This window comes from Podarcis vaucheri (assembly GCF_965113315.1).
Source record: "Podarcis vaucheri genome assembly, chromosome: 2".
NCBI lineage: Eukaryota > Metazoa > Chordata > Lepidosauria > Squamata > Lacertidae > Podarcis > Podarcis vaucheri.
In genome coordinates this window covers 71,234,223-71,260,628 of record NC_138760.1, presented here as the reverse complement: position 1 = coordinate 71,260,628, position 26,406 = coordinate 71,234,223, and the positions used below count along the sequence as shown (strand labels likewise).

The 26,406-nt window shown below is 42.4% G+C and overlaps 2 protein-coding genes across 7 annotated transcripts in view; both read right to left on the bottom strand.

The window, feature by feature from the left end:
- The window catches only part of CYFIP2 (cytoplasmic FMR1 interacting protein 2), a 62,546-nt gene extending 41,125 nt beyond the window's left edge, over positions 1–21,421 (bottom strand). For all 3 annotated transcript variants that reach the window (XM_082211743.1, XM_082211745.1, XM_082211744.1), the window contains exons 1-9: positions 21,223–21,421; positions 9,686–9,826; positions 8,416–8,505; positions 8,210–8,287; positions 6,181–6,282; positions 4,785–4,966; positions 4,413–4,509; positions 3,639–3,767; positions 2,434–2,538 (exon numbers count right to left, since the gene is read on the bottom strand). In XM_082211743.1, the coding sequence (XP_082067869.1) occupies positions 2,434–2,538; positions 3,639–3,767; positions 4,413–4,509; positions 4,785–4,966; positions 6,181–6,282; positions 8,210–8,287; positions 8,416–8,505; positions 9,686–9,802 (900 nt within the window). In that variant the 5' untranslated portion in view covers positions 9,803–9,826; positions 21,223–21,421. The remainder of the gene's footprint in view (positions 1–2,433; positions 2,539–3,638; positions 3,768–4,412; positions 4,510–4,784; positions 4,967–6,180; positions 6,283–8,209; positions 8,288–8,415; positions 8,506–9,685; positions 9,827–21,222) is intronic.
- A 1,496-nt stretch (positions 21,422–22,917) lies between these two features.
- Positions 22,918–26,406, bottom strand: part of ITK (IL2 inducible T cell kinase) — a 33,621-nt gene continuing 30,132 nt past the window's right edge. For all 4 annotated transcript variants that reach the window (XM_082212982.1, XM_082212981.1, XM_082212979.1 and 1 more), the window contains 2 exons: positions 24,827–24,984; positions 22,918–24,161 (listed from right to left, as the gene is read on the bottom strand). In XM_082212982.1, the coding sequence (XP_082069108.1) occupies positions 24,090–24,161; positions 24,827–24,984 (230 nt within the window). In that variant the 3' untranslated portion in view covers positions 22,918–24,089. The remainder of the gene's footprint in view (positions 24,162–24,826; positions 24,985–26,406) is intronic.

The following is a 26,406-nucleotide window of genomic DNA, read 5'->3' as shown; positions in this document are numbered from 1 at the left end:
AACCAGCCCACAGCTTCAAAGGATGGCAAGGTCAAAAAACTTTCAAGTACCTTAAATGAAAAAATTCACTCCCTTCACTACTCAGTGTCCTTGGCAGTGGACCCTGCTGGTGGGAGTGAGACTATGTTGATAAACAGAAGCTACTATCACAAGCAGATCAGGTTACATCGTTCAGCTGGTAAATGAAGAGTAATATTGTCACATCTGAAGAGCAACAGATGGCGTGCAGCCAAAGGGATGCAATTAAGCTAAAATGAACTGCAGTTCTTAAGTTACACTTCATAGTGGAACACAGTTTTCTTAATTAGCTAGCAACAGCAAGCAGAGGTCACAAGCTGGTGAATGTATCTGGCAGTGGTATAGGTCAAGTTGCTGCTAAAGGGTGGGGGCCCCCCAGAGGTTTAAACTTTGACAATCCTAGTTTGCCTTCATCACAGGAATAGTGTGTGGCTATGAATAAATAGTACAGTTCCAAAGCTCTTGCTGATAATCTGTGGGGTGAATTGGGATGGGATGGGGGTGGGTAAAATGGGAAAAGAAAACCAAGTTATTTTGGAGCAGGCAGCGAAAACTGGATAGGTTTTCAAAGGCAACAATGGGGCCCAAAACACATTTTTTAATAAAACTTTTATTTAATAGAAAGTTACTTTTTCTGTCACAACTGGTAGTGTGCAGCAGCTGTAGTCAGCAGACAGTTGGCCTGTCTGTTCCCCATCCCCCCCAGTGCCTCAGTTGTAACAACACCACATCATGATGTAAGGTCACTACGAAGGCATTGTTGGGAGGAAAAACGGTCTGCAAACTCCATCCCAAAGAATGAACAGCACAGGTTTTCAAACAAGCTTTGGCTATTTGGAATCACTGTACTTTGTTCTAACATTGCTTAAAAGGGCAAGACCCTCCATGCTACAGCTGCTAGGAGTGAAATTCCTTTATGTTGAAATTTATTTTGAAAAAATTAAGTTTTCCTTTGTTCCCTGTGCATCTCTGTTGTAACCACTACAAGACTGGAAGAAACATGTTAACTCTGGAAACACATGGAAAACATAAATCATGACCGGCTGAGGTTCTTGGGCACATTTTTGCCACATGTTTTCAGTCAAGTGACTCCCCTACACACATTCATTACCCTCACAATATAGACATCAGCCATGAGAACTCATTTTTCATATAACACAGGAAGCGATTTCAGAATTCCAAAACTTGGTTGACAAAGTTTACAAGTGGTCATTGGGTCTACTCATGGGATGCCAGTAACACAGGTAACGATTAAATTGTGAACTTTTTAATATATGCTGTCTGTCAAATTTTGTTGCCATGTTTAAAAACATTACATGTGACAACACTGAGGAGAGGCAGAATCTCAACGAAATGTGGCTTTCCAGGGAGCACCTCAACCTGCTACCTTGCTCTTCCTCAGTGAATCTGCCATTTTATTTCTCTCCACACTGGCAGAGCAAGTGGAACTATGTCAAATGTCCACCCCAATAAGGCCATTCTAAAAGCAGTAAGGCACCAATGGCATTTTTCAAAAAACTGATATTGGTGTCTTGGTTACTGAAGATGGCAGGGTTATCTGAAGAACTGTTCTTTGGCTCCTCTCCACAGTGTACTTGCCTTCTGCTTGCGACACATTCTATTATCTACATTGCATTGGTTGACATTGGTGCGAAGCCAGGGCTTGATGAGCACATTATCCAGCCAGCTGTCCCCTCCCAACTATTATGCACCTGTAGTTTTCGTTACACTTTTTTGAGCATATTTGCATGGTGTTAAAATACTCAACACATTTGGAAGGCTTCATTTGCAATTGTACAGTACTGACCCCAGCACCTCCCGCCTGCCTACCTATGTAGCTAAAATTCCAAGGCACTTAAATTCACCACTCATGGTAATGAAAGCATTGTTGATAACACAGAATACAGCATTTTCAACAGGGATGGAAATGGACTCTCACTATGGCAGCTCACAGCTTATATGTTGTGGGCACAATATCTGGGTATAAATGGAGTCTACCTGTTGCATAACATAGGAACAAATTGCCCTACCCAATATAAAGTCCGTAGCCATGCTGTAAAAATCGAACGTGAGTACAATGACTCTGAAATGCTGCAAATATGGACAGTTAGCAGCACCATGACAATATTCCTCAAAGAAAAGTGATGGAAATGGGAAAGAGTGGCACACTAAGAAGCAGGTTGAGACTGCAACTTTAGCAAGTTTTATCCAATATCACAAACATGGCATCAAACAAAAACTCAGCTGTTCAGCTTACTGTAATGTCAGACACTGAAGATTTCCAATGCAATTGCATTCCAGCATCTCAATCTTTCACAAATTGTGCTTGCTTTGCCCCTAGACAGATATCCCAAGCAGCATGACCACAGATTCCTTTGGAGACAATCCTAAGCCAAAGCAATGCCAGACACTGACCTTGAAAAACTTGTCAATTTTACTGAGGTTGATTCTCTTCTTGGCATCTAGTTTGTAAATGTTACTGACATTTCCGTCCATGAGATAGAGACCAAAGCCCATCACCTAGCAGAAAAATGAGATAAGCATAGAGGTCTGGTGGGAAGAACAGTGATATTTTCAGGAAAGTTATAAGCTAATCCAACATCACAGCTAGGGGTGTTTACGGCTTATCAATTCCAATTTTATTTCTTCTGAAATTCATTAATAATCATAAGAAGCTGCTTTATACTATGCCAGACTTTGTGCACCTAGCCCAATATCGTCTACTCTGACTGACAACACAGGTGAGGTAAGGATTGTTTTTTAAATGGTAATGCTAGGAATAGGTCCAGTCTCTGCAATGAGGAATGTTTCCAAGATACACCAAGTTTGCCTTTTGTGCGGCTTGGAAGCTTAGTTCAAGGGCAGAATCCTAAACTGGAGAAGAAATGTTTCACACCACCTGAAGACTGGTCTTTATTCTCTGAGGGTACATTACTTACTTTTCTATCCCACTTTTCAGACAGTAATGGTCTCTCAAAGCAGGCACATATCAATTGCCTCCCGTCAGTGGGAACTGTTGCCTGGCAACTGCAAGGGAAGGCTTGCCTACATCATGGGCTGAGTGAGCGTCAGCTGCTCAAACCCACTCTCTTGTCTTAAAAGACACCAGTTGCCTAGTTGGCAGGGGCCTAAGGGAAACACCAAGGATGAGGGGAGGAACTTGTAGGGATACTATGTTATTTTTGTACCCGATACCAGACCTGAATATGGTTTTTATTGTGAGAAATCTTATGTAAGCTGCTTTGAGAGCCTGTCAGGGCTATGAAGTGGGATGTAAGTATTATTAGTAATAATAATAATAATAATAATAATAATAATAATAATAATAATAGTAGTAGTAGTAGTAGAAGTAGTAGTAAAATATGTGGAAGGAAGAGGCATTAAACTGACTCTGCCAAAGACTTGATCCCATTTGTAAATAAAGGGCTGTTGTGTCTTCATGAAGAGGTGGAACTTAAGCCTGACACAATATGGGTAAAAGAAAAAAAAAGTGGAAGCAAAATGGGGAGGAAAATAACCAGGAACCATAAAAACATTTATTTTTAGAACAAGGATCACAATGAGAGAGGGAAAGATCAAGAGACAGATAAGTCATCTTTGGAGAGAGGTAGAGACGTTACCTTTAGGAGCATATGCTTCTCACTGGGCGTCAAGTACATCTTGTTTTCGTAGTAATCCACACAGATGTTCACAATATCAGCCAACAACTCCTCATAACCTGGAATGACTTCTAGCTGCTGATGCAGGCACTTAAAAAAACGTAACAACCCACAAGACCCTCAGTAATTTCAAACAAAGGACAAAAATAAAAATGTTTAAAGACTGTGAAACTTAATTTAATTACTTCAGTGTACAGAGCCAATAAGTATTGGTTATGGCCTTTCCAGATAACAAATGCAGGTACAAAGGAAATGCGGCGCAATGGTTAGGGCAGCCTTCTCCAGCCTGATGCCTTCAATATTATTATTTTTTTGTACTGAACTCCTATTAGCCATAGCCAAAGGTCAGGAATGGTGGGGATTGTAGCCGAAAACACCTGGAGGATACCAGTTGAGAAGCATTGGGACAAGGATTGGAGATACCCAAGTTCAAATCTCTACTCAAAGGGGCACCTTGGGCCAGTCAATCTTTCTCCACCTAACCTACCTCACAGATTGTTGCAAGGATAAAATGTTTAATGGGGGTGACAACAATCTGACAACAAACCTAGACTAGGTCAATTATTTAACTTTGCTAAATTATTTAATTTTAATTATTTAAATAATTCTATGTTCAAGATGACAGTCCATGACTTAAAAACAGGAATTAAAGCTTTATAACGCACATAAAAAGCAAAACAGTAGTAACTTAACTGAGCACATGACGGGAGAAAAAATAATATAAAACTACCATACCTGTGTGATCCTGTTATGATTTGCTAGGAACATGGAAAGGTTCTGCGATTCCTGAATAGACTGGGGATCAGCCATTTTCCTCAAAAACTGGGCTGCTCTGAAAGACAACAGAAATCCTACCTTGACCAGGGTATTTCTGTACATACTATGCTAGTTTGTGGCCATGTAATACAGGCCTGTAAAAAGAGCCTTTACCATAAGGTTAAGAGAAGCATTCCGTTTCATTATCTTTGCTTCCCTAAAAATAGATTTCTACTGCTAAATATTTCTCATAGACTGCTGGAATAACACAGGGCCTAATTCCAAAGGTCCCAACAATTCACCCTCTCAGAACGGCAACACTAAAAATGCACTGGCATTCACCAATCTCACCTTTTGTAGGCAGAGTGGTCGTTTTTGACACTGCACTTCATATTTTTCAATTCATCCAGGACAGCAAACATGTTGATAAACTTTCCCAATGTCAGTAGATACGCTTCAGAAACAAAGTCTTTCCTTCTCTCTGCATGACACAAACGTTTTACCTCGCTGCAGAATCGCTCAATGGCCTTTCTCTGGAAAACAGCAACAAATGGATAATTCAGAGGTGGGGTGAAATGGGATGGCCTTGAGCAAATAGTTGCTGAGAATAGCCTTGTTCGGACTAGGATTAGGCTCCCATCGCCTGCTCTTTCCCCTTTTCAGCCTCAACATTACCATGTTTCCACCCAGCAGTTGAAATCATTGTTCAAAATATTGACCTTTTAGCTTTATCGACGAGCAAAATTCAAGCAGCAAAAGTAGTTGAATAGTATGTATGTAGTTAGTTAGTTAGTTAGTTAGTAGATAGATAGATAGTCTGAAATAAACAAATATCAACTCAGCAAGCAGCAGGGCAGTTTTATCTGCTGAGATGAATAAAATGTGAAAATGAAATGTTAATGTTCTCTTCTGCTTGTCCCCTGCAGCTTTTCAGGTAGAAATTGCAGATCTCAAAACACATGTTCAAAACTGCTGACAGATCTTACAGGAAAGAAAACAAACCCACATTTGGTGCTCAGAGCAGCATACCTGAAGCAGAAAATGGTTCTCAGACCTAACCCCAACATTGCTGTTCTATTTAGTGTCCCTCAAAAAGGTGTTTAGGTACTTTGGGCAGACCACTGATTTGGCTGCTGTTCTTTATACTGCTCCGTTAAAGAGGAAAAACTTCTGTTTCAAAAGGTTGTCATCATCTGAGATCATATTCTACGGCTTGCTCGTTTATAGACTATGTTATGTGCCACAAGTAAAGACCCAAACTGAATTTGAGAGACTAAAACTTTGTCCACCATCAGTTATGCAAGTAGTTTGTTGACTCAACAGGGGGAAGGCACAGAAAGTTTTGAAAATAGTATGGAAGGAATTCAATGCTGCACTAAGGCGATCGTTCCGTCAAGGCAAGTGTTTGGGCTTGCCAGATGGAATGACCCCCCCCCCTTCCCCAGCCCTGTGCAAGGACTTCTGCTGGCAGGACTCATTAGCTGAATCCCACCCAAAGTTGAATCGTGTCAACTAAGAACTTCAAATAGGTCAGCTATGTGAATGAAAAGAATGTTACATTTTTGGCAAATGTGCCAAATTTAAAGCAGGCACACTGCTCTCCCACCTCCCTGCAATGAGATACGGTGAACTAAGGCACATTCCTAGAAGCATTTTCAGCTTTACTCTGCAACATCAGAACGGACCATGCTGTTGAGCAAAGGAGATCATATTGGAACAGGAATTTTGAAGCTCCCCCAAAACCTACCTGAAAATACATGAACTTCATGAGCTTTGTAACTTCTGGCTCCAAGACTTCCACAGTCTTTTCATAAATCTCAACCCGATTTGGCTGTTCATTGCACTTTACCTGAAGGACAACACCTATTTTCATTAGTTATCCTAATGGGACAAATGTTCTGCTTTTTTATTTTGACAGCAGCGTGACAGAGATCTGTGATAAGGAGAGTCACCAAGCCAGATAATTTTGTGAGCATTTTCTAAATAGTAATATGTATCAAAAATGATACTTGGCCAGCAGCACATACTTTATATTTGCTTAACACTTTGTTTCTATTTGCATTTGGGAAGACATCATAATATTGCATTTGCATTTTCATCGCTTATTCTTTTTTGTTTCTAAATTTTCTAAAGTTTTTGGTTTTTTAATTAAATCAAATCTTATCTTCCAAAACAATTTAAATAAAAAACACTGCTTTTTAATTATTTTCCTTTAGAAGAAAAAAATCTTCCACACTCAATAAGACCAGGTTACAAAAAAAATTCTACATTTATTTTCATATATTAAATGACTAGCTGAATAAAGAGGTCTTCTGTAGCAGGACAGCCTATACCTATATGAACCTGCCAGAGCCCAATTATTGGCTTCAAAGGCCCTGTTCTCTAGCCTGACACTAAAATCCATTGTTTTGGCAGGTACTAGGGAAAGAGCCTTTTCAGTGATGGCTCCACAAACGTCTGCAATTACCTCCCCCAAAATTATGGTTGCCTCCCTCTCTTGTGGCCTTGAAGTGGCACCAAAAGATTTCTTATTTATTCCACCAAGCTTTATTGATGGTGCCCTACATAGATTTTTATTGTAATCAGTTTTGTGAGTGCTTGTGACCTAAAAGGTTAACTAGAAACAGATTGAATAAATACACACGAAGCCTCTGTGAAGTTAACTGAAGTGTAGCATACACTGCATGGCAGATAGGCAGAACAACAGAGGTAGATACATCAGGCTCTCAATAATTTGTGCACAATTTTTTTCTTTCTCTCCTAAGAGTCATTCCCTTCATCAGTATGATCTAGTGGTCTTTTAACCTGGTTTGCATAAATTCGCCTGCAATATGCTTCAGTGATCAAAGCAAGAAACTAGAGCATGTGATCAAAAATTCATGTGAAGCAAGGAAATATTCAGCTGGGATTTACAAAGGCTAAAGGGATAGGGACGCATTAGTCAAACAGCAAAAGATAACCCTTAGGAGAGCTGCGTATTGATCCAGCTTGGAGTCCATAACGGCACCAATACCAGCACTGCTTGCTGAATTAGAGTATTTCCCAGCCTGCATATAGAGCAATCTGGTATCATACTGAATTCACCCTGGAAATGGTATTTATAAGTTAATCACAATAGCCCAGGGGAGGCCTTAACAGTGCTTAGTGCAATGCTATTCTCTGTGACCTGTATGGCATTTGGAAGCTTATGCTGATGAAATAGGAATGACATTGCTGATTTGTGTTTAATATGGGCATCTTAACAAACACAGTGGGAGAAAGTTTGGATCCCCAGAAGACAAGCTCCTGACCCAGTAACAAAGGCCCATAAGAAGAGTCTGTTGGATCTGGCCAGTGGCCCAACCAGTCCAGCATCCTGTTCTCACAGTGGCCAACTAAATGCAAGCAGGCCCTAAGCACAACATCTCTCTCCCCTCCTGTGGTTTTCAGCAACTGATATTTAGAAGTATACTGTCTCCAACCATGGAAGAAGAGCACAGCCATTATAGCTAGTAGATACCGATAGCCTTATCATCCATGAATTTGTCTAATCCCCTCTTAAAGCCACCCCATCCTGATCACACAAACTCAGAGCCTCAGCACCGCTTCATGAACATTTTGATAGTGAGAAGATGGAAAACGTGTATCATCCTCACCAAGACCCAAATCAGAGCCCCTATGCCAATACCTTAGCCCAGGTTCTCTGCAATTCTTCTAAATATTTCCATCCCTTGTTCCCCCCTGGACTGTAATTTCTGTCTGAGTGGGCTGGGCTTGAGTCCAACTGTACATCTTACCTGGGGAATGGCCCTGGAACAGCTCCTCCAGGTATAAAGCATCACTGCATATTCATGCCCTTCCTCCAGCATTTCATTCTGGAAGACAGACACACATTTTGGCAGAATGGCAGCGCTGGTTACCACAAAAAAACAATTACACTTCAACCAACTTTACACCGAGTCCCCTTTAGTGTAGGCAGCTGTGTATAATCTATGGCACTTACCATGCTTGAGTGCACTGTAGCTTGTTCAATATACCTGGCAATGCCAGTTACAAAGGCATTTCTGTCTTCAAAATTGGTGTCAAAGTTGGCCTGCGAGCAAATAAAAAAACAAGGGTTAATGCCGCTCGCAGTTAGAGCAAGCTCTCACACACAGAGTAACACTTATTTGATAGCTGGAACACATAGATTTATTATGCAGTCACTACAGTGTCATTGTCTTTTATCACCTCAAGTAATTAGTCAACAAGGGAAGCCATAGTAGCAGGTTTTAATAAACCATATGGTGTGGTCATTCACAAGGCAGTAGCCAACAATCTGGATGAGTGAATTCATGCTTACTTGATCATTACTGTGCTTAGAATGCACACCTATAACCAATACATGCTTCCACAAGACAGCATGGAAAGGGAAGCAAAGGGATCATAGCCCTGTTTGAAAGATAGTCAATCAATCTCAGGAAGGAAACTGTTGTACAAGAAAAGGTTTCTGCGCTTTCACCGGGGTCAGCGTCAGTCAAACTTTCCCCAGAGAAAGCATGCAATGCGAGAGAGGGAAATATATATATATGAGGGAAGAGTACTGAAACTTTATTAAGGCCTGGAATCTCAGTGGTATAAGTTCTCTTCCACCTCAGTCATTTTTTATTATCTAAACAGTCAAAACAGAAATAAATTGAGGCATAGGATTTAATCACCCTCAGCTTCCCTCCTCCATCTCAAACTTTCAGCTTCTTGCTCTGTTGAAAATATTTAGACCAACACAGTAAACAACTTCCCTGATTTTTTGTAACTCCTTGTGGAAGAATTTATTATTAAAAGAGCATGGTGTAACATCAGCTGGTGTAGCACTGACCAGTTTTAGCAGATTTACACTGGTTGCACGGCGTGATACTTTGGGTCGAACTTGGTAACAGATGTGAGTAGTGGATATGCCACTTTGAAGGTTTGCAAAATACTTCACTACAGCCTATTTGTGTCAGCCATCGGCCATAGCAACAATAAAACATTGGGATGTACAGATAACAAAATAAAAAGTCGATTACATAAAACACAGTTTAGGGTCATGAATCAGCAATCAAATAGTGGACCTTCTTCTGACTGCCCCAGCTAGAAACCTTGCAACCTTTGCAGTCATCCTTTGTTGCTTACTGTATTACATATTTCCCCAATCACAATGTTTTCTGCTTGGCTTCATAATACCATGAACCGCAGAAATGAATGGCAAAAGCATGCAGGCCCTAGAATAAAATGTTTGAAGACCTGCTGTTTACCTGGTACATGATAGACGATGGAGGTGGCTCGATGCATGGCTGCTGATCAGGTAATGGCAGCTCCTCCAGCAGGTCCACATTGGACAGAGCATCCTCCAGTGTTACGTGAGTCGTCATGGCTCCAAGCTTTCAGACTCACAACTAAACTCAAGGAAAATAAGCTTATGTTATAGAACCAGTGCCAGAAAACTTAGGGATTCAGAATAAATGGAATCAAATTAGAAAATGCAAACACACGACCCATTAAAACCAGTGGGAATTAAGCAAGATATAACTATGGACGTGGGTGGCACTGTGGGTTAAACCACAGAGCCTAGGACTTGCTGATCAGAAGGTCGGCGGTTCGAATCCCCACAACGGGGTGAGCTCCCGTTGCTCGGTCCCTGCTCCTGCCAACCTAGCAGTTCGAAAGCACCTCCAAGTGCAAGTAGATAAATAGGTACCGCTCCGGCGGAAAGGTAACTGGCGTTTCCATGCATTGCTCTGGTTCGCCAGAAGTGGCTTAGTCATGCTGGCCACATGACCCGGAAGCTGTATGCCGGCTCCCCTGGCCAATAAAGCGAGATGAGCGCCACAACCCCAGAGTCGGCCATGACTGGACCTAATGGTCAGGGGTCCTTTTACCTTTACCTAACTATGGATTAGAATGCAGACTGGGCTGTAATACTATACACACTTAGCCCCAATGTTCACCAGGCCAACAACACTCCATATACTGCTGAGTAAACTCACATAGGACAAAGCTGCATGGCTGCATTTCCAAAGGGAAACCGCCTTAAGATAGCATTAAGATAGCCTGCTGGTAGCCCGCATGTGGATCATTGAGATCATTAGGAAAACCACATTGACTTGATTTGATTTACATACACAAGCAGTTAAGACAAGACTACACCACAATCATATGGTGGGCAGGTAGATAAATGTTTTTGTCTTGAGAGAGATAATAGAGACACAGATGAGAGGTACAAGGATAATTTGTAGCCTTCTAGTACCTTGTGTATCTAAAGATCTTGTAACTACCTTCTGCATGCCATTTGTGCAATAGTAACCTTGTAATGCGGTTACCATACTATGGGCCAACAGCACACCATTACTGTGGTGCAGCCGCTTTAAGAAGCATTGCCTCACTGTCTTAAACTATTTCCATACACAAACAGTCCCGAGTAACACTCTGGGAACTCCGCTCTGCTTTTTTAAAATGTACAAACTTTATAATTTCATGTACCTACGGAGTCCCCTGAGTATGGAGAAACCAACCCTGTTTGTCAGAAGAGAAGTCCTCAATGATAACACTTTCACAAGTGTTATCATTTTCACTTCTGTTTCAGTGTATCTGAAGAAGTGTGCATGCACACGAAAGCTCATACCAAGAACTAACTTAGTTGGTTTTTAAGGTGCTACTGGAAGGATTTTTTTTTATTTTGACTTTCACAAGTGACCCCCAGAAAACATTTCCCTTATTTTGCAGCATCTTTCAAAAGCTTCTACTTATCCAGTTAATTCAATTGGACTGATCATGTGCTTCTTTTAATATTCTGTGTACTTTGTTATTTTTCACATCAGAAAAAGGAAACAACCAACAAATGTCTACAGCACTTGCACAGGCACCTGCAGAGTGGTGGGAAAGAGTGATTATATCTGCAAAGGAAACACAACCTTGAGAGAACATGTGCAGATTCAGTGCAGGAGATACACTGGCATTATTGCTCAATAAAATAAATGCCTCTTCTACTTCTGTTTATGAGGTTTTATCAATTAAGTTTGGCCTCTGTCAATATAACCCAGAGGCCGACATTGCAGGAATAAATTAATTATTATTCCTGAGTCTGTAAAATTCTGATAATTCATCCGAGCACACTATACAACTGTTGAATTATCTTTACATTCCCATGGGGCATTTTAGATTGGATCAAACAACTAATTGATTCTTTAGAGGACAAACTACATTCTCTGAAGTCTACTGAATGGGGAGTGGGAGAGATGTGCAAAGGCGTCTATGTCAAGCAAAGGAATGTGTTTCCTCCCCTTGTATCAGGGTACAAGGACTTATGGATGTCTATTTATCTTTATTCATCTGTGGACCAGTAGGCCCTGCAAAACTGTAGTGTTCGTCAAGGCTCTGTTATTTAATGTGTGTTACAATCTCAAGTATGGAAGTGACAACAGATGGACACAACGATCAGATGAGGTAATTCTGAAAAGGTCCTTATGGCAAGTGTGATAAACAGCTGTCACAGCAAAGCAGCTGCTTGCCTAGGCTTTGTGGCCAGTGATTTACAAGAAAAGGTTTCCAGGAGGAAGAAATATGGGTCACACCAACTATTCTCATTTTGAAGGAGCTGAACTGAAACTCCTTACACATTCATAGGACCCAAGAGCTTGCATTTCGTTGCCCCTGGGAGCAAGCCCAAAGGTAGGCGGAGTAGCAATCCTCTTGAGGAACGCGCACATTATAATAATATTCCCTCAGAGCTGCTGAAGTGAATGGCTCTTGTTTACCTCACTGCAGCCTTGCATGAAATGAGGTTATATCCCACAGTTCGATTCTGTCACATTTTTATTCTGTGCATCTCAGGGCTGGTTCACACCATAAATGTGCAAACCTGGCATTGAGGCTTCCCTGCCAGGTGATGTGAGGTGATATGAAAGTCCTATTTAAGGTGCCTGATATGTGATAACGCTTAGCATTTTGAAGTGTTCAGCAGCTGGAGAAGAGGGCTGGAGTGCCTCAGAAAGTGGTCATTAGTCTCAGAACTGGAATGTTGCATGTGGACAAGAGCATCTCTTTCTGACATGAACATTGTTTTGGTCATGCAGAGAAGCTTGGAAACTTGCAGTTGCTAGATCATTCCATGTTACGTAACGTCTGCAGCCTATGATACATGACTAACAATGCAATCTTAATCATGTCCACTTAGAAATCTTATTGCATTTAGTAGAGCTTACTCCCAGGTAAATGGGCTTAGGACGGCAGCCCAAGTTTATCTTTACAAAACCGCATTAGAAAGCAAAATATCTTCAGTGCAAACTCCATCCCACACAGCAGATTTCATGCTGTGCTTCTGCTCCACATATTTCTTTGTGCATGTGCTCATGAAATGAAGGAGACTACATGTGCGTTTAACGGCTTCATGACATGGAGAGGTTCAGCAGGTATGGCTGCTCCTGTCACTGCTGGTTGTTTTGAGATGCTGTTTTCTTTGAGGGCGGAAGTTTCACTGGCAGAGTCTCTATGTGAAAATGTTGTTGAAAGTAAAGGAAGCTAGGGCAGGTCTGAAGCTAGAAAGCCTTGCTTACAACATGGCTGAGTATTGTTATCACTCAAATATTGCTTCTTACAAAAGTTTGGCTGTAGTATGGAAAGGGGAAAGGATGTACTATTCCCCTCTAAATCAGCACAATTGTTCATGGATATCATTACCCCAAACAGACAAAAATATTTAAATGAGAACAGTGAAGCAAAATATATGCATATTCTGCATAATTAGAATTGCCAGGGGGGGGGTTCTGGCTTGGTCCCTGGCATGCAGAAATGTTAACAGATGAAGCTTTCCCCACCATTTAATTTCCCTACCAAGAAAAATTACCCCAGCAAAGTATCTGCTCCTTGGGCAGCCGTTCAAAGCACAGGAGCCCTTTCGGGGGGTGCGGGGTGCGGAATGGCAACCCTACCTACAATTGATTCAACTTGAAAAAGCTTACACACTAATCTCATGTCTTTTCTTTTTCAATTCATGATTTTAAGGAGATATTTTTGTTGCTATAATGGCAGAATTATCAAGCTTTCCCACATGAGCCAAGAACATCTGCTACTTAGTGCCGCCGCTGTCATCATCTCCACAGCCATAAAAGCCAAATAGTTCCTTCTTTTTTCCAGTGATACTGCAATGGGGTCACTGGGTCAGTGATCCTCAAAAGGTCAGCAGGGGGTATTAGCCAACAGAAGCCATCTGTGCCTCGTGGGTTTATATGGGACAGAGCTGACAAAGCGAGTGTTCAAAAGAGAAAACAGGATGGGGTGGGAGGGATATAAACTGTACTCTTTGTGGTTCATGTATAGGTGCAATACTTCCTGCACTGTCATGCCTGACCGACTACTGTTACAGCACCAAGCTCTCAACAGATAACTACATGCTTTCTACACTAGAAGTGGATTGCATCAGCTAACTTGAAAGAAGGGACTTTTTTCCACACACACCCCCCAAAAAAAACCACACACGGAGACTTTTGACCTTTCACAAAGCACATACTCTGCTTCAAATTACATGATGAAGCACAGAAGACTCTATCTCCAAAAAAGTCTTAAGTGATCCGTCCCCCTTTCTTAAAAATTATTTTCTGTGCAACGCCTTCTGTTCTTCACAGAGGCCCTAAAAAGAGTATTTAAGTATTTCCAGACATCACAAAGCCAGCCTAAACCAGCAACTCCCTAGGCAAAATTAGCACTAGGGTAGGATGACCTTGTGCTGTCTGGAAGCACTTGTTCCGTGATGAACATGGGAAAACTACTCAATTGGTCTGGGGCAATTGCTTTCATAAATGTGCAGTCACCATCCTATGCAGATCAAAAGAATAGGTCCTCCATGTTTAACAAGGAGCATGTGATTCAGAAATGAACTTAGAATGGCTCCATCTTCAACACTGCAGAATTCCAAAAAACAAAGTTGTAACTGAAGAAGATAGTCAAAGAGTCAAACTACAAGTACTAGAAGACATTTGAATAGCAGCAGGTAATCATCAAAATGCTACCTGCAAAACAGATAACTCAAGCAGGTCAACCAACACACACACACTGTAAAACAACAACACAAAACTGCCTCCAAGTAAACCGCTAGCAATCAAAACTGTCACTTTGTAATTCTGACCTAAGGAATAGCCCTTCACAACCTGAGCATCAGTCATGAGCCTGAGAAATACAATACCATTTTATATGCCAAAGGAAATGCTATAGGGACAGTTCGAAACTCTCCATTCACAAGTCACATTCCACGTGTGGGAACTGCTCAGGCACAACCAAGGCAATGTTTCTGGTCCCTTCCTTTGCGCATGAGCCGGTCTTTGAGAAGTGGAGAAGCGTCTTTCTTTTCCGGCCTCAGAGTCACCTGAGTCCTGCCCCCTTGCTTGCTTTGAAAAGACTGCTTGGGTGTTGGATGAGAAGTGAAGGGGGTGAGTGTGAAACTCTGAGCAGAGGTGCTCCCCCCCCCCCAGCTGGCCATCTGGGGTAACTGCCTGGTGGGCAGCAAGAGGAGTGGCACGTTTATTATTAGTGCCAGGAGAGGAGGTGGCCGGGAAGCAGCAGCTCTGGCTCAGGCTGTGATGGTGCTTCCATGCGGGGCTAGGAATACACAGTCGGCTTTTCCCTCCTTCCCTCCATCCCTTTTGCTCAGTGTCACCTCACTCACATTCACTGATCCTGCCTGGGGAGAGAGGCAAGCTCTTCTTGGAGTGGGATCATGGAAGGACACTTAAGTCTTAGGTTTGCAAACTGGACACTCAAGGTGGCCATCTCTGCCACAGCGTTAGAAACTGAGATATGAAAGCTAGAAGCTAAATGGCACCTTAATCCTAGGTTATGGGCCCAACAATGGAATGTCTAGGCGCACTTCTTTAATAACAAGAATACAAAGCTGAAAATGAACTGCAGCTAAAATATTATGTTCATTTTTCACATTGTCTAGTCCTCATGTGAAGACTGCAAAAAACAAAGCCATGTATCCCCTGCCCACCCCCCTAATATTCTTAAAAGGGTCTCTTCTCCATGCTTCAGAGAGCGGATGGAAGCGGAGAAGCAGAAAAAGGTCCTCCTTTCCTTCCACTCTGCAGACAAGCCCTGGATTCTCCCTATACCCCTTTCCTTCATATAATATCTTTTTGACACCATAATTAACACATATTAAAGGCCTATACAACTGATGGCAAAGTCTGGGGATTGTGTTCCACAGCTGGGATGTTGTTACTGAGAAGGCCTTCTGGTAGGTCATAGAACCCCAAATTTCACTCAGGGTTGGAAGCACCGGAAGGACCACCCCAGTAAACCTCAAGCCATAGGCAAGCTCGTATGGGGAGCCTATAACAGCAAAGGTGCTCCTGATTCTTGTGTTGAATCATGGAAGGTTATATAAAGAAGGTTCAGGGAAGGCTTTCTGTTATCCTCTCAGTTTCAGTGCAGCTGCACCCACTCAGGCCATTCCTTGGCCTGGCGTCTAGGTTTGGAACTCACAGGGCGCAACAATGGCATTGCCCTCAAAGAGGTAGAACTATATCTTGCTCTTGCATTTCAGAGTTGTACCCTCAATGTACAACTTAGGACTTGCTTGTCCTCGGTGTAAAGGAATTGTAGTAATCTGATACTGTACATAGTTTTGCATAAAAGTCTTGCTGTTCCACATTTTTTTAAATTGTTTTGGATTAGTAAATATATGAGCACCTTGTCTCAAATATTTTGTTAAAAAATATTATTTTGTTTGACAATGATTAAGAAAAAAACACAAAAGTAAGGCCTGGGTGGGACATTCCCCCCCCATTCCTTTTTCAGGCCTTTCCATCTCTAATCCAAGATTAGCCATATTCAGAGTAGACTCGATGAATTAATAGCTATGACTAAGTTATATCCATTAATTTCAATGGATCTACTCTGGGAGGAATTCAGTGTAGCACTAATGTGATTGTTCTATCAGGACAAGCAATTCGGCTTGCAAGACGGACTGATCCCCTCTCTTCTCCATGAGCTGCTCCAGGGGGTTCTTGCAAACCCCCTCCCCCCATAAGCCAATTGCAGGGGGTCTGCAGGGGAGGGAGGGGGAGAAGCCCTGTTGCACTGCAGAAATCCTTGTGGAGGTCTTCTGGTGATGGGACTCATATATCATTAGCCCAAGGAGCTTAGAGATCCAATTTTTGATTTTACATAATATATTGCTATGGTGGTAGAGTTCCTGCTGTGACCATAGGTCAGACTATGGCCAACTCATGGGTTCTTCTGACCCACGTGTGGAAGACCATTGGTCTAATGGGAACCAGCAGGAATACTGCAAAGAAGCTAAAATGTAATTGAGGCACACATTTACTGAACTACCATCAGCCTAAAGTTTTCAATAGTTTTAATATTCATTAGTTTTCAATAGTTCAAAATTTTTCATTTTTAATACCAGTTCTCATCTCATTTGCTCAATTCTATGAATTAATGTATGACATCCATTCCCACCATATGTTCCTATGCTATCACTTTAGAATTACTGTATTCCACTGGGATACTGCTTTTCTAAACACTTTATACCAAGAAGAACTATTAGGGGGTCCTAGTGGTGTTGTAGAAATACCTGTCGCTTTGATGGATAGCTATATATTTACACTAAGCCAGGACATGGAAGCTATGCAATTAAAGCACTTCCTATAAGCACACATTAATTCTTATGAAATAAAATTCTGCTCTGTAACAATAAGCTAAGCTAATGAAACATCCACCAAATTATTTGAAAATACCCTCTTTCACTGTTGTCTACAAAGCGTAACATTAGTTATTTATTTAAGGGACATATACTGTACTACACTTTCTGAGAGTGTCCACATAGTACCTTCTCATACAGTATTTTAAAATGCAAACACATTCCAAAAAACCTTTTAAAAGTCGGCAACAATAAATAATAATGTTAAAATCACCAGCATAAATTTTAACTCAGCCTTAACCCAGTTAACTCATTCATGTCCCCCTCTATCAAAAACTTTTTTTAAAAAAAGTGTGAGATGGGGGTCTGCCTAATCACTACAGAACTGCATTCCATAATTTCAGGTTATATACATTTGCTCATCAGTCTAACTGACTTTACAGGCAGGCACTGAAGTCAGCCCTCTGAGTTCTTAAGCTGTGGGCAAGACCATATGGCTTCAAGTGATCCTTTAAATAACTTGATTGGCTCCAAACCATCCCAGGCTTTAAAGGTAATAACCAGTACTTTAACGTGGGTCCAAAAATGCACTGGCAACCCAATCAAGGTAGCATGTGCTGACCACCTGCCGATAACCAGATGGCTATGCTCTACATCAGCTGAAGTTTCTGAAACAGATTCAAAGGCAGCCCTATGTGAAACACATTACAGTAGCTCATGCACTGCTAGTTCTTCCTAGTGGGCTTCTATGGGTTCCAAGGTCTGTTTCATGAAGCCCACACACAGGAGACCCCTCACCACACAAAACAGCTCTGTTGGACGACACTGAGGTGGACAACGCTATATCACAATGGTGATGGACACATATGATTTGTTCACTATTATCACCATCAAAGGCCAAGACATCAAGTGAGTTCTTACCTATATTAGGTCATTTTGGCTACAAGTTGTCTGACACCCTGTGCTCTAGCCGTGGAGCCTATCACTTAATTACTCTAAGCTCCTACAAGTATATAGGACTCTGCAGATGGCCAACGCTGACAGTCCAGGTCCCTCTGGTTCAATCAGCCAGCAAGGATGGAGCATCAAAACCATAACAGACCCCTGGGAAGCTTACAGGTCAAACCTAATCAAGTAATGACATTATCACTTGTTCCAGACAGAAGGCAAGATCCATTGTGAGTTCTGCAACATGCACTGGCTGAGATATAATCTAAGACAGGTCCATGATTGTCATGGAGGCCATGAATTCCTGAACTACACCAGACAAAGTCACCTTGGCTTTTATGTTGAAATCACCCAGAACCATCCACCTCATGATCCTCTGCCCTGTACCACAAATGTATTGATGTTTTCCCTGTGCCGACTCCTTTCTTTCCTTCCCTGGAATATAAGGTGGTAAAAAAAGGAGAAAAATAGCCAATTTCTTGTTACACCCCTAAAGGAACATCCCCCCTTCTTCTCATAGTTGAAATATTAGAATATACATATCTAATACAAGTTGAAATGGAAGACCCAATGACTGCATTTGGATGGGACACTAAACTATGATTTAGCATTAAGTGCACAAGCCATGAGCTTGCACACTCCTCCAGCTCCCTCTCTTTTCGGGTGGCCACAAGGAATACAGAAGTTTCCATTTCCATCTAGCCAGAGTTACTTATTATGTCAGAACAGCTCCAGGTACATACCCAGGTTCTTCTCCATGGGTACTGTGGTGTATCTAATTTTCCATTCTGGTTGCAGTTTCCAACACAGCACCAGAAGCCACTGCAAAAGATCTTCCAACTTTTGGGAATAGCATTTAACTCTTGGTTTTATTTTAGATGACTATAAGCTGCCTTTGGGGAGTGGAAAAGTGAGGTACACATAATAAATAAAATAAAATAAAAAGCTAAAATGAGGTTGGGGAATGAGGATTGCAGGAAAACAAAACTTAACTGTAAGAAAAACAGATGATCTAGAATATATGCAGAAATGCACACAATGACATCACAGGGAGACTTCTAAAACACTCCTTTAGAAGAGTGTGGTTAGTTCGTTGGTAGGTAGGTTGGTAGGGGCTGTTTCCTAGATGACTTCTGTGAAGAGGTGCATCTCTCACTCTGAGAACTGCTGTGTTGAGCAAAGCTTGATTTTAAAATAGTTGGAGCCAGCTGATTACTTACATTTCAGCAACCAAAAGTCCTCTACACATCCTGAGGTGCAGTTCACCGTCTAATACAACAAATAACACCTGATCACAGCTTGCCTTCCTTTCCATTTCCTGCAGGTCAGTTCAACCTCATTACTTAAGATTATTGTGATGTGAAACCCCACAGCCCCAGCCACCACAATGACAGCAACAGATGGCTCAGAGGCCCCCTCTGAATCGCCAACAATATCCTTTTCAGCTGCAACTTCAAATTCTGGTTTGTTCGTTTATTTATTTATTTACATTTAACTCCCACTAGGCACATATGGGGGGGGGGGATCCAGAGAAGCTCCATCAGAACTCACCCACTTCTATTTGCCCTTCTCATGTTTTCCCCCCTCACAGATCTCAGCTGTGACTTGTGCAGCAATTCTCTGCAAAACCAATTCATCTCCTGTCATCTGGCACCTTCTTGGCCCTATAAACTAGCTAATTCATTTCCAACCCACTCACACCTTGTGGGTTCAAAAGTTTGACTCAGACAAATGCTTCTGTATAACATTGTTTAAATGTATTCTCAAGGATGGAATGCAGATATGAGTGTACATGACACAGGACAGGAAAAGAATTTTTTAAAAAATCAAGCTAGATTTATTATTGCCCAAACCAAAATATATTTTGAGTGGTTTACAGTACCTCTAATTCTACAAAGTTAAAGACCACATATCCCATTGGCTCCAACTACTTCTTTCAGTATGATCTGCAACATTGTTTTTTCAACTATGTTTATTTGCACCTTCACCTCTACCACTTAATCTTTTTTATTTTATTTTTCCAGTTTTGACAATGGAATCCACATCATTTCCCTTTGAGCATTTTCCATTCACCTCCCACACCCTGATCTATCTCTGCCTATGCACCACACCTTCAATTTCCCAACCAAAGAGACAGAAATAAACAACAAAAGCAACAACAACAACCCCACAACCACCTAATGACTAAATTACTGGCCAACTGTGCAAGGGTACGATTTGATCCTGGAAGCCACTGCTTAATTAAACCCTATGTGCTCATTAAGAAAGACAGAATAAGCATTTCATTTTTGCAGAGAATCCTGGGAACCACCACAATTTTTCCACCCCTACTCCCCCCATAGGAAACAAACCAATCACACGGAACTTGCTTGGTGCTCTATAATAAACAAGGAGGCCTTGAAATATCCCAGGTAGCTCTAGGCATTCTGGGAGATCTCTTGGAAAATCCTTCCTTCGGAGCCCAAGCAGGGGCCCAATTTCTTTCGGCACCTGGCCACCTGCGAGACACACACACACACACACACACACACACCCCGCCAGGCCTGCATCGATGCTTTGAAATGCATCCCATATGCAAAAATAAAAATATACGGGCGGGGGAGGAGAGCCCGGGGTCTTGCCAGAAGCCTGTTGCAAACCCGTTTGAATCATGGCAGAGCTTTGCAGTCTCATGGTTCAACGCCCTTCAAGCAAAGCTGTCATATTCGGCCCTTGGGAGGTAACGGGCTCCCAGGCTTGGCGGGGGGGGGGCGGAGACCCCTCCTGCGCAAACACTGCCCAGATTTCGCCCCCACATCAAACCACCATCGCATCCTTCCGCCACGGTCAGCGGCCGAAGCTAGCTGGAGATGAATGAATTGCGGGCAGGGGCGGGCGACGGATGTTGACGAAGGTCCGCCGTTCCTGTCGCCGAGAGGAAAACGACCCCGCACCTGCGTCTATATATATATATATATATAAATGCAACCGCCACCCCCACGTCCTCCGGGCCGCAGACCCTTCGCCGAAGCCGAGAAAGCCGCGCGCCAAGAGACATCTTCCCACCCCGCCGCCGCCGCCGCCTTAGTCGTGGCCGCTCCGCTCCGCCTCGTGCTCGACAGCGGCTCCCCCAGCCGCGCGCGCCGGGATGCCACCGTCGTCGCGCCCCCAGGATCCCCGGCTGCGGGGTGGCGGGATCCTCCGGTGTGCGCGTGGTTCTTTTTTTACCTGGCCTTGGAAGCGAGGATGCTGCCGGCCTCTGCGGCTGGGCTCTGCGCGGGATGCAGCAGCGAGCGGCGGGCAACGGAGGAGGCAGAGATGCTGAGGCGCCGCTGCTGCCACCACTCGGCAGTCTCCACCTTCGCCGCCACAGCCTCGGCCTCCTCCTCGGATCTATTCGTGTCACACGCGCGCACGCACACACACACACACACTCTCTCTCTCTCTCCTAGTCAGACAGGCTCCCTCTCTCCCCCCCTCCCTCCTTTTCACACACACGCACAAAGAGCAGGAAATGGCTACAGCTTGCGCGCTTCCTGAGCTCTTGTGCTCATCGCCCCCCACCCCCTGGCGCGAGAAAGAATCCTGCCCCCCCCCGCGCGCGCAACCTCCGCCCTGCACGCCTCGCCTCCCGCCGCCTCCGCAGCGTGCATCGACCGTGTCCCCCTGTCAGGCAGGAACTGCACCTGTTAACGACAGAGGACTGGAGTTTCGCGGGTTGTGAACACCCCCCCCCCCGCAAAGCCCGTCCTCCTTAAAAATGCTGGAGGAATGGGCTTTGCTGCTGGAGCAAATTCTGTAGGCAGACTCAGGGAAGGAGGGGAGAAGAACGACAGAAATCGGCGGCATGAGCAGCAACTGCGTGTCCGCTTGCTTGCTTGCTTGCCGTGAGAAAGAGTGAGTGCTTGCCTGTTGGCCTCGGCGCTTCTTTCTCATCTTAAGGGCTGAACACAGGAGCAGGAGGCTCCAAAAAGAGTGGGGAGAGGCAAGCAGTTTAAGCCTCGCCTGTGCAGCATTCAGCCAGCCCTATGTTATCAGGTGTCTGCTTCTTATTTCCACCCTTTCTTTCCTTAAAAAAAAGGGGGGGATAAAAAACATACCCATAAGTGTGTGAAAATGAAAAGGCAGCCTAATAAAAAAAAGCGAAAAGGAAATCAAGTGTTTCAAAAAATGTGTAACAGCAAGACTTTTATGCAAAACTATGTTCAGTATCAGATTATTACAATTTCTTTACACCGAGGACAAGCAACTCCTGAGTTGTACACTGAGGGTACAACTCTGAAATGCAAGAGCAAGATACAGCTCCACCTCTTTGAAGGCAATGCCATTGTTGCACCCATAAGCTAGGTTTAAAGTGCCATTTAGCTTCTAGCTTTCTTATCTCAGTTTTTAACACTGTCAAAGATAACTCTGCAGCAAAGTCTCTCTTCCATAAGATACAGCCTGGGCCTTGATTTAGCTGCAGTGGTCTTATGCAACAATTGTGGTCCTGGATGCAGATGTATAGCCTTGCACCAGAAATAACATTCATTCAGTTAAGTAGAGCCTGGGTGAGATGTGTCTGGACTACGGACATTAACACAAGAAACACATGTAGGCTGTGTTTACCAAGCATAGGCAAACTCTGGCCCTCCAGATGTTTGGGACTACAATTCCCATCATCCCTAGCTAACAGGACCAGTGGCTGGAGTTTGCCGATGCCTGGCGTATACAGTGGCATTCTTGCTGGATCACGACATTTGTTTTAAAGGTCTTGTTTTGGGGCCAACCACCAATATCCAATAGAACTCTCCTTTATATATAAGATTTGTTAAATGCGAACCTGTGCATTGAAACTTTTTGTAATGATAGTATTTACATGGAAGACAACAGGACATATGACTCTCCAACAGTTTGTAATAGTTTTCTCATCTCATCTACATATTCCGTATTTCCGTTATTATTTATTTTCCAGCATTTTTCTAAAAGAATCTCTAGTTTTACAATCTGAAAATGGTCAAAGAGGCTAACAAAATTTATACAATGAAAACACAATACAAAAATATAATCACAGCAATAACAATGTACAAAAACTCTTAAATAGCTATACTATTCTAATACAATACAATCAGTTCAAAGTCATCCTCAGTTGGAGAGCAGTCCAGCAGGGTATTTTATAATAATGTACATTGTAATTGACCATTGGAAAAAGGTAAAGGGCCAGTTCAAGAAATTTTGGCAACTAAGGTGGAAGTTCAGTATACTGTAATGTACATTATATATCATATATTTATATTTCTCTCATGTAAAATAAAGTAACAATTTGCGATCATTAATAGCATTCAACACTTGCCACCTGAGGTGCTCACATTTTTTTTACCCATGTTTCTTGTAGCAACATTAAAAACAGTTGATAGTGAAAGAATATATTATACAATATTTGTATATTAGCTAACCCTGCTGAATATATATATTCCCCACCCTTTCTTTCAACACATTATGTAAAAAGTGAAAATAAACAAGTAGCAGAATCCTATATTTTATACTCTAGAGCTTCAAAGCAAGCAGTCCATTCTTAACTTTCCCAATGTACAAGATGCAGTAACAAGTCCCACCTGTCCCTGCTGTGTCCTATGTTAATCCATGCAGTTTATTTTGCAAGAAGATTGTATTTTGAATTTGCTGTCAAAACATTTGTTTATGAATAGCTTAATATTCCCGTTCAGCTTCAAGCAGGCTTGGAGGACGAGAGTCATACTTCAGTTCCCCTTGAAATGAGTCATTTTTCAATTAAAAAAAGAGTGTCAGCTCCATAAAGCAATGGCAGTTCATCATCTTCAATATCGGTATCACCATGTGAAACAGAAGATAGACTCCTGGATCCTCACTGAATCCTCACTGAACAGATAATTAGACACAACCCTGAAAGCATCTTGCATTATCCGTTTTCTCAGTTTGTGTAGGACTTTTAAATAGCCAGGATTCCTGTCGCTATTTCTGTCCCAGGTCAGCTACTTGTGTGAATGAATACTTCTGAACAATGCGTGCTAAACGTGGTCATGCTTTTCATATCTTTTTTCTTTTTTAATTAAGAAGCAGCTTCCTTTCATCTTTAGTTAAAGATCAGATTCAGATATTTCGTTGAGCTGGTAGAGCAGGGTAGAGAAGGGGGGTCTGTCCTCTTGCTTCTGAAGGGACAACATAGAAGACAACACTGAAGACCATATTGTGAAGGCCAATAGCAACCAGTAAAGCAATTAATTAATGAATTTTTGCAGGATTTCTACATTGCCCAATTGTAATAAAAACTCAAAAGTGTTTTACAAAAAGAATAAAATTACCATGGAAAATACCGTTAAAAATAATTATTTTAAAACATTCAAACAAATAATTAAAATCAACAATAAGCTAAAAGAAAACATGCCAGCATTCTTACTGAAAACCTTCCAAAAAGGAATAATAATAATAATTTATTTGTACCCCGTCCATCTGACTGGGTTGCCCCAGCCACTCTGGGTGGCTTCCAGCATATATAAAAAGTATAGCAGCTGCAGTGTTGTTTAGTAAGCATTACATGATGGTGAAAACAATAGACAGCAGCTCATATGTGACAAGCCAGCCCAGTCCTGTTTCTGTGCAGTGAGCCCATTTTCTTCTGGTACCAGACAAAGCTTCCTCTCACCAGGAAGCAAAAGGCTAGGTGCAGAATATTATTTTTCTTAGAATGTTTAAATGTGTTAGCAGGACTACTTCTGCTCTCCTTAAGTAAAGACCAGTGCTGTTTCGGATCCGCCTTTACGAGGTGATCCCTCTTCTCATATATGAAGTAATCTGCACCTGTTCTAGTACTGACCTCACTCCAGCAATGTCTCATGAGCGTGTAAATGGTATTGGAGGCCAGTCTGGGTTTATACAAACGTAAACCAGCACTGATTTCTTCCACCACTTCAGCGTTGGTCCGGTTCTCGTAAGGCATTTTGCCTTCGCTGAATATCTCCCACATCAATACTCCTGAAAGAAAACAAGCGACATATAATTTTGGAAGAGAGCGCATCCACATTAATGTCATGGCCCGCCTTTCTCCCACAGACATCTTCTGTGTCTGGGAGGCTACTTGGTTTACTGAGGAGCCCTGGGCAATCGTCTTCTAGGGCACAGGTGGCACAAATCTGACTGAAAAGAGGTACATGTGCATAGCTATTCCTACCACATGGCAGTGGCAGCAGAGAATCCTAGAGTTAGAAGGGACCCTGTGGATAATCTAGTCCAGGGGTCAGCAAACTTTTTCAGCAGGGGGCCGGTCCACTGTCCTCAGACCTTGTGGGGGGGGGGTGGACTATATTTTGGAAAAAAATATATGAATGATTTCCTATGCCCCACAAATAACTTACCTCACATGGTTATTGTGGGGATTAAATGAGGGAGGGGAGAATCATATATGCCACCTTGATCTCCTTGGAAGAAAAGGTGGGATATAAATACAACAACTAAAATAAAATAAATCCTGAGATCATTGGATGAAACAATGGTTTTAACTGTTACAGTTTTTAGAATGCTTTAAAACATGGGTAGGAAAACTAAGGCCCGGGTGCCAGATCCGTCCCAATCGCCTTCTAAATCCGGCCAGCGGAAAGTCCAGGAATCAGCATGTTTTTACATGAGTAGAATGTATCCTTTTATTTGAAATTCATCTCTGGGTTATTTGTGGGGCATAGGAATTTTTTAATTTTTTCCCTCCAAAATATAGTCCGGTTCCCCCACAAGGTCTGAGGGACAGTGGCCCGGCCACCTGCTGAAAAACTTTGCTGACTCATTTTAAAATGCATCTTTTTAAGGTGTTTTTAACAGTTTTGGAATTTATTTATTTTTAAGACTGGCTGTCTTTGCTGCCCTGGGCTCCTTCCTAAAAAAGTGTGAACAGAATTTCAGATAAATAAATACATAAATGAGGCAGCTTCCTATGTTGAGACTAAATGAGGCTTACAATAGAAATAGTCTCACTGGTTTCCTGATTGTCAGTACGTTATGTGTTTGCCTCTGCCTACATGTGGGAGCCAGGACTGATCGACTGCATTTATATCCCATATTTTCAAGGAATTGGAGGTGGCTTGCACGATTCTCTCCCTCCTTGTTTAATCCCCACAACAATCCTGATAGGAATACTAGACTGAGAGGCAGTGACTGGCCAATGTCACCCAGTGAGCTTCATGGCTGAATGGGGAATTCAACCCTGACCTCACACATCCAATTGGAGAACAGGCTTTACCAAAGGTGTCATGGGCTTTGAAGATGCTCGAACTCAGGACAAAAGGGAGAAACGTGCTAAGAAGAAGGCACACTTGGCAAATCCATACTGTGATTAACTCCCGCCAGGAAACCTATATCCCCACTGTGGAAGGATGTGTGGATACAGAATTTGCCTCCACAGTCACT